At 40.6% G+C, this 19,057-nt stretch overlaps 1 protein-coding gene and 1 long non-coding RNA gene across 3 annotated transcripts in view; one reads left to right on the top strand and one right to left on the bottom strand.

The window, feature by feature from the left end:
• Nucleotides 1-19,057, top strand: part of LRRC8B (leucine rich repeat containing 8 VRAC subunit B) — a 37,566-nt gene that overhangs the window by 4,627 nt on the left and 13,882 nt on the right. The window contains exons 3-6 of one of the 2 annotated variants that reach the window (XM_032594335.1): nt 1,639-1,719; nt 5,538-5,641; nt 6,871-9,035; nt 18,568-18,697. In XM_032594335.1, the coding sequence (XP_032450226.1) occupies nt 6,897-9,035; nt 18,568-18,697 (2,269 nt within the window). In that variant the 5' untranslated portion in view covers nt 1,639-1,719; nt 5,538-5,641; nt 6,871-6,896. Of the gene's footprint in view, nt 1-1,638; nt 1,720-5,537; nt 5,642-6,870; nt 9,036-18,567; nt 19,016-19,057 lie in introns of those variants that run through there. The other variant, XM_032594334.1, reaches the window with a different exon arrangement.
• LOC115520684 lies at nt 14,884-18,574 on the bottom strand. The gene is made up of 3 exons (XR_003970840.1): nt 18,331-18,574; nt 15,840-15,947; nt 14,884-15,020 (listed from the first exon to the last, which is right to left on the bottom strand). It is a non-coding gene; the product is annotated as an uncharacterized LOC115520684 (long non-coding RNA).

A 19,057-nucleotide genomic window follows, 5' to 3' on the forward strand; every position in this document is an offset into this window, starting at 1 on the left:
GGTTAAGCAGAGCTGCCCATCCTTTGCCACCCCTCCCATTGAGAAGTGACGTTTCCCATTCCCTGGAATCTGGGCTGGATCTATGGCTCCTTTGGCTGATAGAATGGAGTGGATGTGACACCGTAGCTTTGAGAGCCAGACCATAAAAGAACTGCAATTTTTCACCTTCGTGCTTGGGATGCACCATCTTGGAACCCAACCACCGTCTATGTGAGGACCCTGAAACAGCCATTAGGAGTCTCACTGAAAGTGCCAGCCAGCAGGCATCTCCAGCTACCCGCCTGATGAATGAGAACATTCTGGACCTTCCAGCCACTTTGTGCCAGCCAGTACCATGAAGTGAAAGAACCACCCACAGAATCATGAGAAATAAAACACTATTGTTTTTTTAAGCTGTTAGGCTTTAGAATATGCAGAAGAGTTAGCCCAAATCCTTCCTGTCTACATGTGGCTGTATTCTAGTCTCTCTCAGGAAATGCCCAATTACCTTAGATATACCCTGCCTAACATCTGACCATATTATTTCCTGCCTTCTGATATGTTCAATTTTTTATTGTACAAATATTTGTCATACACCACATGCTAGAAACTGTGGAGGATACTGTAATATCATAGACTCAAAATGTGAATCCATTTGACTCCTGCTTCTCCATGGACCCCTCTGTTTGATGTTGCTAAATGGTGTTGAATTTTCATTTACAGTGACAATTTCATTCATTGCTTTCTTTCCAGTGCATTGCAAAATTTTCCCTCATTGCTTCCAGCCTACGCAATTTAAATACCTTTTGGCTGGGTTCTGTTGTTTCTGATTCCTCTTCAAATCCACCCTGCAAATCTCTATAGCTCAATGACTCTCTGACCTACTGCTTCACACACCTGGGGTCTCAGGTCTCTGAAGAGTTTGTGGAGTTGCTGGTAGCTGTTACTCGTAGTCTGCAGAGAGGGGGAGGCACTCTAGATACCTAGTGAAACTTCCAGGAAGGGTTAAAAGGACAGTACTTTCCCCAGGTATTTCATTGTCAGTCTGTCTTGTGAGCTTTCTCCTCCTGGGGAAATTTGGAGAAAACAAACAAACAAAAAGTACTGGTCTCAGCTAGACCAGTTGAATTGCTTGACCAATCATAGGAGAAGGGCTTGGATTTGAGTTTTTGTTTTTGTTTTACAGAGAGAGTGCACGCAAGTAGGGGAGAAGGGCAGAGGGAGAAAGACAGAGACAGAACCTCAAGCCAGCTTCACACTCAGAATGGACTCCCCCCCCCCCCCATCTCCTGCCAGGACTCAATCCCACCACCCTGGGATCATGACCTGAGCTGAAATCAGGAGTCAGATGCTCAACCGACTGAGACACCCAAGTGCCCCTGGATTTGAAGTTTTTTAAACTGCTCCAGGTTGTTCTAATGTGAAGCCAAAACTGAAAACCACTGTCTTAGATTCTCAAAAAATGGTTACTCTACCTACTGGAAGCATCGACATTAACTAGAAATTTGTTAGACACATTCTTGAGGACTACTTCAGACCTAATGAATCAGAAACTCTGAGGGTGGGACCTACCACTGCGATTTAATACGCTCTCCAATGATTTTTATGAACATTAATGTTGAAGATACACTTTACTATGTGAATCTTAATTCCTTCTAGGAAGTCTCAAAACTACAACTAAATTTGGAAAGGGTGTTTGTCACTTGAAAATTACTCCACTGACAAGATCTGAAGTAACTGGTAAGGGACATAAGCTGGCATATCATGTGTCTTGCTAGTGATCATTTAAGTACTTGAGAAATGCTGAACAATCATCAGATCTCTGAAGAACGGTTCAAGGGGTTATTTAGTCTGAAGAAATGGAACAAATTAATCGGGGGTACTGACACACTATTTCCCAGAGAGAGAGCTCCAAGAGGTGAATTTAAACTTCAGTTGGATATACGTTAGACCCAAGAAACCTCTTGTTGAGAAGTAGTACTAAACATTTTGAAGGGATATAAGGCAATCTCTAAATCAATTTGCAGTTAGAGCAGAGAGAAACCCCATTTTGAATTGTTTGGTTATATCCTGCCTGGGGTCAGAGACAGAGATCTTTGAAGTAGTGTCCAGTTCTCTGCATAGAATGACTCTAAATACCATCTGATCATCATTTGTTTATTTTTTCACTGGTTATTTTGGAAAAGCTTTCAAAGTAAAATAAGGACTAGTGGGAAGACAAGATGCCTAACTTGAGTGTTTTTGTTTCAATCCTAGAGACTTTGGGGTGAGATTGTCAAATGAATTCATGTGCTTTGAAAAGCTTTTATGATTTCTTAATGAGGTTTAAAAGCTAAAGGAATGGGATTAGGACCACAAAATCCTTTACTCTTAACATTGTGTCTTTGAACTGATTTAGTGCATTTGTATATTAGAAATAGAGATCTGATTTAGATTGAATCCTCATTGTTTGCAAAAATATGGTCTGGAAAAAATTTCCTAGACACACAAACAGTATTAAATTTTGTAATGACAAAGGACAGCTATGCTCTAGCTCTCGAGTTAAAAACTTCCGTTAGAAAAAGTTAACATCATTTAATATATAGGAATGCTTGAGACTTTTCATGCATCATTAGATTTGGATGCTATCTATTTATACATTGAATCTTAGTTCAGTGGAAAATGTTTGGTAGAAAAAGTTCAGCTGAAAAAGTAGATTATATATTATGTTATAGGGGACATTGCAGGAAACTGTACATTTACATCTTTTGTTTTTCAAAAGACTAAAATAGAACCAAGTTACAATGCAATTGTTGGGGTAAATTGATGTCTTAGTCTGTTCGGGCTGCTATAACAAATTACCATGGACTGGGTGACCTAAACAGCAGACATACTTATTTCTCAGTTCCTAGAGACTGGGAAGTTCAAGATCAAGGCACTGCTCTGGCAGATGTTTTTTTTGTTTTGTTTTGTTTTTCTTATTTTTTTAATGTTTATTCATTTTTGAGAGAGAGAGAGAGAGACAGAGCATGAGGGAGGGAGGGGCAGAGAGAAAGGGAGACAGAATCCAGAGCAGCTCCAAGCTCTGAGCTGTCAGCACAGAGCCCGATCGATGCAGGGCTTGAACCCACAGACTGTGAGATCATGACCTGAGCTGAAGTTGGCCGTTTAACCAACGGTGCATCCAGGTGCACCTAGGCACTGGCAGATTCTAATGAGATCTTACTTCCTAGTTAATAGGTGCCACCTTCTTGCTGTGTCCTCAGATGGTGGAAGGGGCAAGAGAGCCCTGTGGGGTCCATTTTATAAAGGCACTAATCCCACCCTCATGACCTAAGGGCTTCACCTCCTAATACTATCACTTTGGGGGTTAGGATTTCAAAATATGTATTTTAGGGTGACAAAATATTTAGTCCACTGCAATTGGGGAAAAGAGATAAATATTTAGCTATTTCTTTAAACTTTGAGAGAACTGAGTGGCACAGTTAATTGGATTTAATGACAATGTGATCTTGTTCCCAGTGTCGACAAGGCTTGAGATTTGAGTCTGAAGACCTCCATTCTAACTGGAACTATTTCTTGCCAGTTTTGTCGCTTTGGACAGGATAACTCCTCTGGGCCTGCTTTATTTCCATGTTTTAAAATGTGAAGAGTAATAATATATCTAATGGTTTATTATATGAAACAAATTAATGTAAATGAAAGTGCTTTGAAAGTAGAAAGACATGGGGCACCTGGGTGGCACAGTCAGTTAAGCGTCCGACTTCAGCCAGGTCACGATCTCACGGTCCGTTAGTTCGAGCCCCGGGTCAGGCTCTGGGCTGATGGCTCAGAGCCTGGAGCCTGTTTCCGATTCTGTGGCTCCCTCTCTCTCTGCCCCTCCCCCGTTCATGCTCTGTCTCTCTCTGTCCCAAAAATAAATAAAAACGTTGAAAAAAAAAATAAAAAAAAAAAGAAAGTAGAAAGACAGATATTAGATTTTAAACAGTATATTTTTATTTGCTCTTATTGACAAGGAAACCCTCAGTGAAAATCTGAGTTAGGTGATTAGAGGGAAAATTTATAGTTCTTAAAAAGGCAAACAGGAAAAAATTCTTTACTAATAAATTTAAGTTAGTATAAATATAGTAAACCTGTAGTTAGTTGTGGTTCTCTAATGGATTAGTTATAGTAGTTTCTCATATTGATTATTTTAAAATATGTGTTTTAAAATAGTACTATAGTTGGAGGTTTGTGACTCTGTTTCATAGAAATACTGTGTTTAAAGTAGAAAATGTGTTTACAATATTTAAAGGAAACTGTGTTGTATAATAAATATCGGGATGGCTGAGAAGCACTCTGGAATTATGTAATATATTCTTTCCGGATATATTATAGACCCAGTGCAATGGAAGAATATGTAAAATGTTTCACACCTCAAATATTTTATCATGCTTGCTGCACATAAATGCAGGTGTGTATCATATGTTGTAAGCCTTTTAAAAATGAATTGTGAATGAGAAACTCATACTCCGTTGGTCATATCTAATTATGAATTAGTCACAGCTAGATTGTCGTACACACTAACTCTGCTTTCTGGCCTGCAAAATAATTTGATACGGGATGGCAGTTATAAAGTAGGCTTTGCACATGGATTGGTAAATCCAAAGTAAATTTCAGACATGCTCAACTTTTTGATCTTTGAAAATGACGAGATCACAAGAGTATTACTAAAAATATCTTAAATGCAATTTGGGGTTAGTACACTGAGCTGGGTTTTAAGTACTCAATAAACCCAGAAAGGATTGTTGTATCTTTGGGGCAACTGTATAAACATTCCCAGCAGCTCTTCAGAAGTTCCATAGGCACTAAAAAATACAATTTTCATACCAAATTCAAATTTTTATATGTTTTAGAATATCCTCATATTTCAAACTGATCGATATATATGTAATTTAAATTATTGCAAGTGATTGTTTGAAGTAGATGCTAAGAATGGCTTTTATTAACCTACAAGGTTAAAAAAAGCTAATATAAAGGGTAGCTACATTTAATAATATAACTTCAGAGAATTTCAGCAAATTTCTGAGCTGTGTCTTCAAAAGTTATTAACTTGTGACTATTTCTAATGAAATCAGTAGGCTAAATTTGAAGAGCACCGAGTCTTATTTGGAGAGATGTGTGGTTTTAAATTAGGATGCAGAAACTACATGGTTTGACAGGCCATCTGATAAATGCAAATAAGACCAACTGTGTATGAGGACTGAATGAGAGAAATTAACATATGTAGGCTGCTTGGAAAAGCTAAGTGTTCATCTAAGTGATGTAAATATGGCATTTTAAAATACATTAACATCTAAGTTTCTGTGGAAACTTCTCTGTAACCTAAAGGAATTCAGGGGCTGAGTATGATCTCATATATGGGTGGGGTCCTGTCTATATATACCTTGCCAAAATGTCCTCTAGTGTGAAAAGTAAACTGATCTATGAAAATCTATTTGCCATATCGTGTCTTATGATGGAGAGGGTCTCTGAAGACAGTGTTTCCAATTTTGTTTGAAATACTGCAGCTATTATAAGATATCTGTGCTTTCTCACAGAATGAAGACAAACACAGAGATGGTGTGTCTAAGAAATTTCAAAAGGTGTCGGCCTCCTGATTGAAGCACAGTCAACTTATTGGATTCATTTTTTTTTTCATCCAGTAAGTGTAAATATTTAAAGTACTTTATTTTGGTCAATGTTGACTTGTGTTCTTTGTTCAATGAATAACCGCTGTCTGAATACCCTTATCTCTATTTGTGTTTATATTCTTTTGCAATTTCAGTCTCATGTCTTAAATGAATTTAACTTTCAGGACCTTTAAGGGGACAAATTCAGCCATAAACTTTGAGGCTGGCGGTGTCCTTAGAGATGATTTGGTTCATTCTCTTTATCCATTAAAAAACCATGCTGCTGTGATTTTTTTCTTCTTTTTTCTTACTAGATATGTTATTAGACCCAAACGTTTCCTTTTGTTTCTCGTACTCTGTGCCATTTTATAGGTTGTCCGGATTTTACTAATTAGCAATTTTTTAAACAATTGATTTATATAAGGTTGAACGTTACATAAATCATTTCTGCAAGGAACACTGCCTGAATACTTTTTAATGTGAAAATGGAAAATCTACCTCTTGTTTTTCTGAGGCAAAAAATAATTTAGTAATAGAGTATACTCTTACTTATTTATCCTATTAGTTACTTGCCATCAAAACATTAACCACGAGTGAGAATCCCCCCATAGTAGCATGTTCTGAGTTTTTCTTCCCTATCCCGTGTTAAGCCACTAGTGTTGCTTCATCAGCTTTTAAATACTCTAAGTTGGACATGAACTTAAGTTACAAAGCAAGAGCTTGGGGGGAAAGGAGATAATGCATTAACTTACAGTTTGTTTTGAATGTAGAACTGGTACATCCCTCTAATCCTAAGGGATAACTACGTAAAGCAGTGCTTGCTCAAAAGAGGTTCCCCATGGTGGTTGAAACACAACTCTTAGGCTGTAACTGATGCGTCAGGTGTGGGACAGGATGTGGAAAAGAGCTTACTCAGACCATTTGGAAGGCATAAAATATGGCTTCTGGTTTTTAATAGCTTGGGATGGAGTCAAGATCCAGGAGGAAACTAGATAGTTGCTTCACAATCTGCCCTAAATACCTTTATAGATCCAGTCTGGCTATCACCAAATGGTGTCTCATCTGAAGGACTTTATAGTGCACAGTTGGGATGGCCTAAGGTTTCAAATGAAACCAGAAGACATTTATATCCTTTGATCAGCCCTGCCTCCCAGATTTTGTCCCTGACCTAGATCGTACTTGGGTACCTACAAGCATTAGAGTTAAATGCTTATTTTGGATGCTCCCTTCAGTGGTTTTTCTTTTTATTTTCCTCTCCCAGTTTCCGTACTCCTACAAGGGAAAGTCATGATTACGCTAACAGAGCTGAAATGTTTAGCAGATGCCCAGTCATCTTATCACATCCTAAAACCATGGTGGGACGTCTTCTGGTATTACATTACCCTGATCATGCTGCTGGTGGCCGTGCTGGCCGGAGCTCTCCAGCTTACACAGAGCAGGGTTCTGTGCTGTCTTCCATGTAAGGTGGAATTTGACAATCACTGTGCCGTGCCTTGGGACCTCCTGAAAGCCAGCGCAAACACATCCTCTGATCCTGGGACACCGCTCCCACTTCCCCTCAGAATCCAGAATGACCTCCACCGACAGCAGTACTCCTACATCGATGCTGTCTGTTACGAGAAACAGCTCCATTGGTTCGCCAAGTTTTTCCCCTACCTGGTGCTCTTGCACACACTCATCTTTGCAGCCTGCAGCAACTTTTGGCTTCACTACCCGAGTACCAGCTCCAGGCTCGAGCATTTTGTGGCCATCCTTCACAAGTGCTTCGACTCCCCGTGGACCACGCGTGCCCTGTCCGAAACAGTGGCCGAGCAGTCGGTGAGGCCCCTGACACTCTCCAAGTCCAAGGTTCTGCTTTCGTCCTCAGGGTGTTCAGCCGACGTCGATTCCAGCAAGCAGTCATTGCCCTACCCACAGCCTGGCTTGGAGTCGGCCAGCATAGAAAGCCCAACTTCTAGCGTCCTGGACAAGAAGGAGGGCGAACAGGCCAAAGCCATCTTTGAAAAAGTGAAAAGGTTCCGCATGCACGTGGAGCAGAAGGACATCATTTATAGAGTGTATCTGAAGCAGATCATAGTGAAAGTCATTTTGTTCATCCTCATCATAACTTATGTTCCATATTTCCTAACCTACATCACTCTGGAAATCGACTGTTCCATTGACGTGCAGGCTTTTACGGGATACAAGCGCTACCAGTGTGTCTACTCCTTGGCAGAAATATTCAAGGTCCTGGCTTCATTTTATGTCATTTTGGTTATACTTTACGGTCTCACCTCCTCTTACAGCTTGTGGTGGATGCTGAGGAGTTCTCTGAAGCAATATTCCTTTGAGGCGTTGAGAGAGAAAAGCAACTACAGCGATATCCCTGACGTCAAGAATGACTTCGCCTTCATCCTCCATCTGGCCGATCAATATGATCCTCTTTATTCCAAACGCTTCTCCATATTCCTCTCGGAGGTCAGTGAGAACAAACTAAAACAGATCAACCTCAATAATGAATGGACGGTTGAGAAACTGAAAAGTAAGCTTGTGAAAAATTCCCAGGACAAGGTAGAACTGCACCTTTTTATGCTAAATGGTCTTCCAGACAACGTCTTTGAGCTGACAGAAATCGAAGTGCTCAGCCTGGAGCTTATCCCGGAGGTCAAGCTGCCCTCCACAGTCTCGCAGCTGGTCAACCTCAAGGAGCTTCATGTGTACCATTCATCCCTGGTGGTAGACCACCCAGCGCTGGGCTTTCTGGAGGAGAATTTAAAAATCCTCCGCCTGAAATTTACTGAAATGGGGAAGATCCCACGCTGGGTATTTCACCTGAGGAATCTCAAAGAACTTTATCTGTCGGGCTGTGTTCTACCTGAGCAGTTGAGTACCATGCAATTGGAGGGCTTTCAGGACTTAAAAAACCTGAGGACCCTCTACTTGAAGAGCAGCCTCTCCCGGATCCCTCAAGTCATTACAGACCTCCTGCCTTCTCTGCAGAAGTTATCCCTTGATAATGAGGGAAGCAAGCTGGTTGTGTTGAACAACTTGAAAAAGATGGTCAATCTGAAAAGCCTAGAGCTTATCAGCTGTGACCTGGAACGCATCCCACACTCCATTTTCAGTCTGAACAATTTGCATGAGTTAGACCTAAAAGAAAATAACCTTAAAACCGTGGAAGAGATCATTAGCTTTCAGCATCTCCAGAACCTTTCCTGCTTAAAGTTGTGGCACAATAACATTGCTTATATTCCTGCCCAGATTGGGGCACTATCTAATCTAGAGCAGCTCTCTTTGAACCATAATAATATTGAGAATCTGCCCCTACAGCTTTTCCTATGCACCAAACTACATTATTTGGATCTAAGCTATAACCATCTGACCTTCATTCCAGAAGAAATCCAGTATCTGAGTAATTTGCAGTACTTTGCCGTGACCAACAACAATGTAAGTATATCTGTTCTTGCCTTCATTTAGCTGGTGTTTTGAGCGTCTGTTGTAGCGTATAATGCGGGTAAAGAAAATGGACTTGTAGTCATACTAAGCATCCTCTGAGCCTGGCCTGTCTGCCACTTACCAGATATGTGACCGTGGGCAAATTACCAAAACACTGAGCATCAGTTTTTAATCTAACTGATAAGTTGTCATGGAGATTTTATAGAAGAAAAAATTATATTTATATTTATATTATTTATATTTATATTTATATTTATATTTATATTTATATTTATCTAGTTAAAGCACCAGTTCCTAGCACATAGTAATGCTCAACGAATGTTCTCTTCATTCTCTGTCCCCATTTTTCACATAAACATCACAGCTGAAGTATTTTAAACTAATTGTAACAGAGCTTACTTTTCATTCTGGAAAGATCTTAAGTATTTAGGAAGCTTCATAAAAGTTTTTAGCTTTCCAAATCTGTCACAGGAGAAGAACTTTTTGTTAAAAATATGGGATCATGAATTATTCATAAATCTTTTTTGTGATGCAGTAAGAAAAACTGGAAATCTACATGCATGTCTAGAAAGACAATTCAAAATGAAAGGCCTGGTTCTATAATGCAACACTAGGGCTTCTTAGAAGCTTTTTCCAGCATCCATACTTTAAAAATGAACCATAATTTGCAACAGTAAAGCCAAGTTAAGGAAAACTTGACTTCACTGAAACAAGAAAAAACAAAATAAATGACTAGTTTCCTAGGTTAAAATGTGAAGGAGGAAGAAAAAGAAAAAAAAAAAATCATGCTAGCCAAAAGGGCAAGAGAGTGATGGTAATGCCCCTATGGGAAGAAGAAAAATAATCTTTCAGAAATCAGGTCTGCCAAAAGACGAAAGTGCTCTTCCAGTAGTAGAAAATGGGAACTACTTCCTTCTACCCCACCCAAAAAATGTACTATCTCTTAGACTTTTTGTAATTCGCATTTCATGCTAAATATAGCTATGAGCATGCTGTTGGCTAATAAACATACTAATCACCAGACATTATTTTCAAAAACCATGGATTGGAAAAACACCAAAAAGTTGAGGAATGAGAGCAAAATTCATGTCAATTTTTAGAAAATTGATTTGACTCATATATGCAAAAAGCTAGAGCCCATTCTAAAATAAATGACAAATCTTCAGGTCTTTTTTTTTTTAATGTCTTTTTTTTTTTTTAAGTTTATTTTGAGAGAGAGAGTGAGAAGGAGAGGGGCAGAGAGAGAGGGAGAGAGAGGATTCCAAGCACACTCGAACTCACGAACCGTGAGATCATGACCTGAACTGAAACCAGGAGTCAGACGCTCCATTGACTGAGCCACCCAGGCGCCCCTGAGAAATCTTAAGGACTTAAAGGATTAGGAGGCTGTAAAACTCCTTGAGGGTTGATCTAGATTAGCAGTGTTCATCAGAATTACCTGAAGGGCTTGTTAAAACACCAATTGCTGGACCCCACTCCCAGAGTTTCTGATTCAGCAGGTTTGGTGTGTAGGGTCCAAGAGTTTGCATTTCTACAAAATCCCAGATGAAGCTGATGCTGCTGGTGTGGTGACCATACTTTGAAAACTACAGGTCTAGAGATTAATCATTAGTGTTGTTTAATTATGCAGTAGATTAATATTAATATTTTGGCTATACTTTTCCATTGTTAAATCAAAAATTAAAAAATTATTAATAATTATTTTGAAAGGCACTGGTTCCACTAGTTGTTGTATAGTTATATCACTACATGAATTTTTGAAAGTTGAAGCTGATTAAATTGTTAGCTGGCCATGAATTACTTAAATGTATAGGCAGGTTAATGTTTTTTCCTAGTTTAATGTAATAAAACCTTAAGACCATTGGTACTTTTGACACAAAGTTTATTGACTTCTTTACCATATGTGAAAGAGAAACTAGGTGTGAGTATCAGACACATTTTATTTTGAGTTAGGGAAGATACTTGGTTGACATGTAAAGTCCTATGGTGAAGGCAGTTTATGGCTAAAGTAGAATGATATCTTAGGCTGGGTTGTCTCAGAAGTCTAATAACCAGGGGCACCTGGGTGGCTCAGTCAGGTAAGCATCCAACTTTAGCTCAGGTCATGATCTCATGAGTTCAAGCTCCGCATCAGGCTCTGTGCTGACAGCTCAGAGCCTGGAGCCTGCTTCAGATTCTGTGTCTCCCTCTCTCTCTGCCCCTCCCCCACTCACACTCTGTCTCTCTCTCTCTCTCTCTCTCTCTCTCTCTCTCTCTCAAAAAAAAATTTTTTTTTAAAAGAAGTCTGATAATCAGCAATTGCTAAGCATCCCAGAGCCATAACAATGACCATGACACCTTTGAATGGTTGAAGGACACTGTCCTCAGAACTCTGAAGAGACTTATTTAATCAGGATATGGAGAAAGTGAAACTCACTCAGAAGACAGCAGCCAGAGAGATGAAAAGTTCTCTGATGGAACAGCCTAATAATAGGAAATATTGGGGAGGGAAGGGAAAAGAATAGTCCATGATATTGGTCTTTAAATATTTGGAACACTTAATAGAAAAGAAATCTTCTGGCAAGTAACCATGAGTGTTTGAACCAAGACAAGCAGGAAAAGATTTCTCATATTTCCCTAAATCTTGTCCAAAAATTGAACCTTTGAGAAGGGAGAAATGATTTTTATTTTCTTCTTTTTTTCTAAGTTTATTTATTTATTTTAAGAGAGACAGAGAGAGAGAGAGAGAGAATGAGTGGGGGAGGAGCAGAAATAGAGAGAGAAGGAATCACAAGCAGGCTCTGCACTGTCAGCACAGAGTCCAATGAGGGGCTCAGTCTCATGAACCATAAGGTCATGACCTGACCTGAAACCAAGAGTCAGATGCTTAACCAACTGAGCGACCCAGGTGCCCTGGTTTTCTTATGAATAAAACTGTCCAGATATGGGTCGTCAACTACTTGGTAGGAATATTGTTAAAGGGAATCAGGGATTCATGCTTCAGTTTCAAGTTTCCTTCTAACTTTGAAATTCTTAAGATTCTATGAGGTAGACCAAAATATTTATTAAAATTAGAAAATAAAACATCAAATTGGATGCATAAATATTTAGGTATGCATAGTCTCAGAAATGTAGTTGATCTCTCCATTTGGAATAGAAGTTAGTAAAGATTCCTGAAGGAAGAGGTTTTCAAATACTCTTCTAAAAAGTTGGGGAGTATACCAGGTTCATGGATGGAGGCAACAAATACTCTCTGTGGTTTAGTAGAAAAGACATTTATTGAAATGTCATATTATCACTGAAAAGGCTGAATAATTGAGCTTGGAAAGCAATCAAGCATAGAGTTAGATAGCCAAAAGGCCAAAATTATAGCACAAAAGCAAAATGGTGAGGATACCCTGCCATTGACCATACCAGCACTGGGCACAGCATTGCCCCTGAAAATTAGATGCTGCTGCTAATGCACCCCTTGCCCTCCCACAAAATAGGTTCTTCATGGTTTCTGCTGCTTTGTGACAGGAGCCCCAATTTAAAGTCCAAGTCTGAGAGCTTATGAACACCCACCCACACTCAAGCTGTAAGGGAGCTGGGAACACTAGAATCTGGTGTTGTCAGTCCCCCCAGTGGGAAGTGGACTCTGCTTCCCACCAAGATAAGGTAGGGAATTCTCCAGACATTGAAGATACTGGGCATCCCCCAAATGACAGACATTCCCAGAGAGGGCACTCTAGAGTTTCTTCCACAAGGTAGTAATCAGTGTTACCACACAGAACACTAAACACTTCTTTTTGTCATATTTTTTGCTGCAGGATTCCTCAGAGCCTTTAGAATTTGAATATGCATTGTACTTCTCTAAGAGAGACATGACATGCAACGTTTACCAAACGTATTTGAGCAAGATACGCTTAAATATTTTAGTTTTTTTTTTATTTTTTAATTTATTTCTTTTGAGAGAGAAGGAGGGAGCACAAGCAGGGGAGAGGCAGAGAGAGAGAGAGAGAGAGAGAGAGAGAGAGAGAGAGAGAGAGAGAGAAAGAAATCCAAAGTAGGCTCCACCCGGCCAGGGCACAGCCTAATGTGCAGCTCAAACCTGTGAACCATGAGATCATGACCTGAGCCAAAATCAGGAGTCAGATACTTAACCATCTGAGACACCCAGGCATCCCAAGATTTTATTTTGAAGTAATCTCTACACCCAGTGTAGGGCTCAAACTTCAACCCCAAGATCAAGAGTGCATGCTCTACTGACTGAATCAGCCAGGCGCCCCAAGATGTTCTTTTTTACAGTAACTCTTGAGAGGAGTGTTCCTGAGGACGGGGGGTGGGGGAAATGTAAAAGGACAGAGGTCATGTGCAGAGGATTACAACAGGCAGGCTCAGATGCAATAAGAGATGAGAGCATTTAGAAGGTGCGTCAGAACGGAGAATGCTTTTAAGTTTGCGAGTCAAGTTCAAGTTTGAGTTCATTGGATAGTAGCTGGGGTCAGACTTGAACTGGTTCCTTCAAAAGAGGCTCTGATTGCAGCATTTAGAAGGGTTGGGAGAGTACAATCAAGAAATAAAACCCCATGAAATGACTTAATCAGTTATGATTTAGAAGTAGGAATATAAATTAAACACAAGAAATGAAGATTTATATCTTAGAGGAACACCATGGGCCACCGAGTCGGCAAATTACAGCCTGGGACCAAAACCCACCCACCGCTTGAGCTAAGAATGCTTTTTAATTTTTTTTTAAGTTTATCTATTTATTTTGAGAGAGAAAGAGAGCACAAGCAGGGGGAGAGGCAGAGAGAAGAAGAGACAGAATCCTTAGCAGGCTCCACACTATCAGCGCAGAAGCAGACACAGGGCTCAAACTCACAAACTGTGAGATCATGACCTGAGCCAAGATCAAGAGTTAGACACAGGGTGCCTGGGTGGCTCAGTCGGTTAAGCCGCTGACTTTGGCTCAGGTCATGATCTCATGGTTTGTGGGTTTGAGGCCCGTTTTGGTCTCTGTGCTGACAGCTCAGAGCCTGGGGCCCCTGTTTTGGATTCTGTGTTTCCCTCCCTCTCTGCCCCTCCCCCACTCATGCTCTGTCTCTCTCTCCTTCAAAAATAAACATTAAAAAACAAAAGAGTCGGACGCTTAACCAGCTGTGCCACCCACGCAGGCCTGCTTTTTGAATTTTTATATAGCTTTGACCTACGTATGGTTTTTAAAATTTTTGAATGGTTGGGGGAAATTTTTTTTAAATAACATTTTGTCTCACATGAAAATTATATGAAATTCAAATGTCATATAATTTGTCCATATGAATAAATTCCATTTTTCTCATTCAGGGGCCTATACTACAAAAAATTTATACTCAGTTATTATATTTTGAATTTAATCACTGAAAAATGTATGAAATTTTTTCTGTCTTGTTGTAAAAGTATCTACATAATATTTTCAGTTTTGCCTTTTAACACAAAGCCTAAAATATTTACTGGCCTGCTCATGTAGAGAGAAACTTCTCCAACCTCTGCTCTAGTTATTACCCTCATTTTACCGAAACTGAAACTGACGCTCAGGATGATGTTCCTGAAGTCTGAAGCTCCTAGTGATGGACCTAGGGTGGAAGGCAGGTGTTCCAGCGCCCGCTCTGGCACATCACAGGTGCGTCAGACCAAATGCTGTTACTTGGGAAGCAGTGCTGTGTGGGCACGGGGGATGGGAGAAGGGGAGGCAGCATCTACCTCTAACCCAATGCCAAAGTGTGATTGCATTATCATGGTACCGAAGGTGATGGAGAAGCAAGGAAAAGGAGGACTTCATAGTTTCGCTCAAATCTTAAAAACCACTCCAATTTACACCCAGGTCTTCCAATTTCGACATTTGTGAATTTAATGCATGTCTTTTCTTAGTGCAAAGACTTCTGGCTGGCAGTAGAAATTCCTTCAGAAAATCGTTTATGCGGTAGTACTCGTTTTTGACATCACTCCTTAGAAATGGAAATATTTCATTTCTGTTTCCTGAAACAATTGGATTTTATGGATTTGGTTAGCATGTTCTGAGATGATGTGTCAATGGCCAGGGAAAAAAACGGGGGGGGGGGGGGAATCTGACATTGAGATGGATTCTGAAATAAGGTCTCAGCCTCTGGAAACAGGGGAGTACTCACTGTCCATGTCCACAATAGACACAGGAGGAGGACCTTCCTTCCCTGGATGTTCTGGGGGCTCCACTACATTTTGTTAAAGATACTTTGTTGCTGGAGAATTCTAGGATGTAGCTATTCACTTCTGTCTTTTTTTCAGTTGATTTCATAGCTGTGTGTGTGTGTGTGTGTGTGTGTGTGTGTGTGTGTGTGTATTATAGGTCTATAAAAACATTCTGTTTATGAAGTTTATCATCTCCCTGATACCCTGAAAACATTTCTTATGATCTTATAAAAGAAATCAGTAGTCCATTAGGGTAATTTTTTCATTTTTGGCTTGTGTATATTGTCTAGCAAAGAGCATGTTACATGAATTCAGTATAAAGAAAGGCTATCTAACATTTTTTTATAAAATGAATTGGCCCAGGAAAAATATTTTTGGTGTTTTTGTAAGTTTCAGGGCAAACTGTTTTTAAAGGTTTGTAAGTAGATTTTTTTTTCAGTATAAAATTGCTTAATTGAAAGAAAGTCTTGAGTCTCTAACACAGCTCCCCACCCTCCTTTAACACAATTCAAGTCAGGCAGGTGAATAAGGGTCTTGTGCCTCAGTTGGACGCTGACTCTGAGAGAAAGTCCCTGAGGTGGACACTTGGCACTCGGGAAGCAGCACCACTAACCACAGCTCTTGACTCACTTTCATGACAGCAGCACAGCTGAGGGGCCTCTGATGAGGGCCCGGCCCAGTAGCTCACTCCCATCACATTGTGAAATCCTCCTCCGGTCTTTGAGGGCTGAGAAGTCACTAAAAATGACAAATTTAGAGATTTGAATGTGTGTTTCTTTTGAGAGAGAGGGTGAGCAGGGGAGGGACAGAGAGTTAATCCCAAGCAGGCTCCATGCTCAACCCAGAGCCAGCCGCAAGGCTCGATCTCACAACTGTGAGATCGTGACAGCAAGATCATGACCTGAGCCAGTCTCGAGAGTCCGATGCTTAACCGAGCCACCCAGGTGCCCCACAAATTCAGAAATTTGAAAGAAGATTTGGTGAGAACATGGTAGTGTGCTGATAGCCAGGCAGGACAGTGATGGCAATGGCTTCAGGGTATTTATTCAGTGGAAAGGAATCCAACAAAACAAGGTACTTGCTGGGGATCTGGAAGCTGGCTGAAGAAGGGAGATGGGGGAGTCCCTGATACAGCCCTGAGCAGGACACTCCTTCCCAGCCGAGACTAATTATTCACAAAATTGTCTAGTATTTCCTACCTATTAGTCCAGTGCTACTCAAATGGGGGCACTTTGCCCCACAAGAGACTTTTGTCTGAAGACATTTTTTATTATCATGGCCGAGGAGGGGGATAGTCCTGGCATCTGTAGGCAGAGGCCCGGGATGCTGCTAAACAGTGTATAATACACAGGGCACCCCCCACAAAAGGAATTATCCCACCCAAATTGTCAACGTTGCAGGTTGAAAAACCCTGCATTAGACCAAGGTCCTTAAAGACTCATCTGTCTTCAGGGGCGCCTGGGTGGCGCAGTCGGTTAAGCGTCCGACTTCAGCCAGGTCACGATCTCGCGGTCCGGGAGTTCGAGCCCCGCGTCAGGCTCTGGGCTGATGGCTCGGAGCCTGGAGCCTGCTTCCGATTCTGTGTCTCCCTCTCTCTCTGCCCCTCCCCCCGTTCATGCTCTGTCTCTCTCTGTCCCAAAAATAAATAAAAACGTTGAAAAAAAAAAAATTAAAAAAAAAAAAAAAGACTCATCTGTCTTCTCAGCACTTTAACCCCAAGACCTAACTGGGAGCCTGGCACAAAAGGAGGATCTCTGCATGCATTTACTGAATACAAATGAGCCAAGCCTACCCTCTATTCAACTGGTTTGCCTAAGTCATTGTTTAGACACCAATGGACACTCTCAACTCTGAGCACATTGCAGAGGACAGATTGTTTCCTCTACTTATCCATTGCTGACCCTACTTCTGAGCTGCAGGTATATGACCAGAAGAGGTTGCATTAGAAAGGGGCTACATTTCCCCTGTCACTTATCCCTCTGCTACATGTCTACATTGAAATCCACGGATGTGGGGGTTTACATCTGCATTCTTGAAAGGGGAGTGAAATAGGAGGGAAGATATCTTTCCTTTGCTTATACCTAGTATTTTGACATACAATGATGAGTTATATTGAATGCCATTCTTAGCAATGGTGATCATTCGATCTGTTTTCTAGGATATCCAGCATTGAGTGTATGTGTGGGGAATGGAAGAGAGGGTAATTTCCAATACAATGAGCAGGTTTGAATGCAGTTTGACCATTTTTTAGTTTGTGTAGAGAGTATTTATCCTTCTAAGGAGATAGTTTTGGATGGTCCTGGAAATTCCAGCAGAGGGCTGGCTCGGTGGGGCTATGTTAGCCCAACACAGGAGCAGACTGAGCTCCTGAGTGCCCCTTTCATCCCTTGTCTAACAAAGCCACTTCCTGATCCAAGGAGCCTGCATTACTTCATAGTTGAAAAGATGCCCCATCCACAGGTACATAAATATGTGGAGTATTGTAGATTGCAGCGTGTGCTGTCCAGCGCTGCCTGGTGCAAACTCACATCTCTGTGGCATGCCAAGAATTGAGAATGCTTACTCTCAGTTCTTCTCTGGATGTCTTTTCCGATAAATTATCTTTCACGTATGCAATGGGGCTCCCTTAGAAATTCACGTGCAACCTACCCACCACGAGGGGGGGCAGCTCCCTTGAACAGCTGTAGGAGTTGACCTAATTTCGGGCTGTTTATCATATTTTAAGTTACTTCTTTGTGTTGCATGATTTAATTGAAACTGCCAGAGAGCAGGAAGAAGGGTAAATATTCACAACTGTGTATACAGAGGGGAAAGAAATGTGCATGAAATGATATATGATCATATCTTCCTGTTTCTGCTTCTGTTGACTTTTTTCTTTTAACAGAATAAAGTTTTCAGTCTGTAGTCTGAAACCCTGAGAAAGAGCCTTGTGTCTGTACTCACGATGTTTTTGAGGATGTTGCTCATTACATTACACAGTAACTCCGCCTCAAGAATAATTACGATTTTCCTGAAATACTGTTGTTGGTTTTTTTTTTCCTTGGGGACAATGAGTATGTGACTAATTAGATTTTATTTGAGACTGCTTGTTAGAATGCTTAGAATCAAGTCTTTTGCCCACCCATATGTACAGCAAGGGTTTGGAAGTTCACGGTAGGTCTCAGTGCTGACTTCATGTCAGGATGTTCTTACTTTTCCTTTATCTTTTCCATCTACTTCGAATGTATCGTCATTGTTCTGTGTATCCCTGTAAATGTCTAGAAGTGTTTTTGGGGAAAGGTAGGGGTATAAATAAATAAATGCGTTATCATAGGCCATGGAAAACCAGTTTCACTGGCTTCTTTTTTTCCCTTTCCAGATTGAGATGCTACCAGATGGGCTGTTTCAGTGCAAAAAGCTGCAGTGTTTACTTTTGGGGAAAAATAGCCTGATGAGTTTGTCCCCTCACGTGGGTGAGCTGTCGAACCTTACTCATCTGGAGCTCATTGGTAATTACCTGGAAACACTCCCTCCTGAACTAGAAGGGTGTCAGTCCCTAAAACGGAGCTGTCTGATTGTCGAGGAGAATTTGCTCAACACTCTTCCTCTCCCTGTAACAGAACGCTTGCAGACGTGCTTAGATAAATGTTGACCGAAAGGGGAAATACCTTTTAAATGTTTGCCCCAGGGCTTTAAACGAGAGCTAAAATTTCCTAAGTTATAACGATGAAAAATGGGTAATAATTATGACTAACTATAACCAGATGTCTTTAAAGCAACTCAGTGTCTAGCCCTACATTAAACAGGTAAAAAGTGTTAACACTGAACTAAAAGTTTTGTGAATCATTGACTTTTAACTTATTAAGATG

The sequence above is a fragment of the Lynx canadensis genome, chromosome C1 (assembly GCF_007474595.2).
Source record: "Lynx canadensis isolate LIC74 chromosome C1, mLynCan4.pri.v2, whole genome shotgun sequence".
Lineage (NCBI taxonomy): Eukaryota > Metazoa > Chordata > Mammalia > Carnivora > Felidae > Lynx > Lynx canadensis.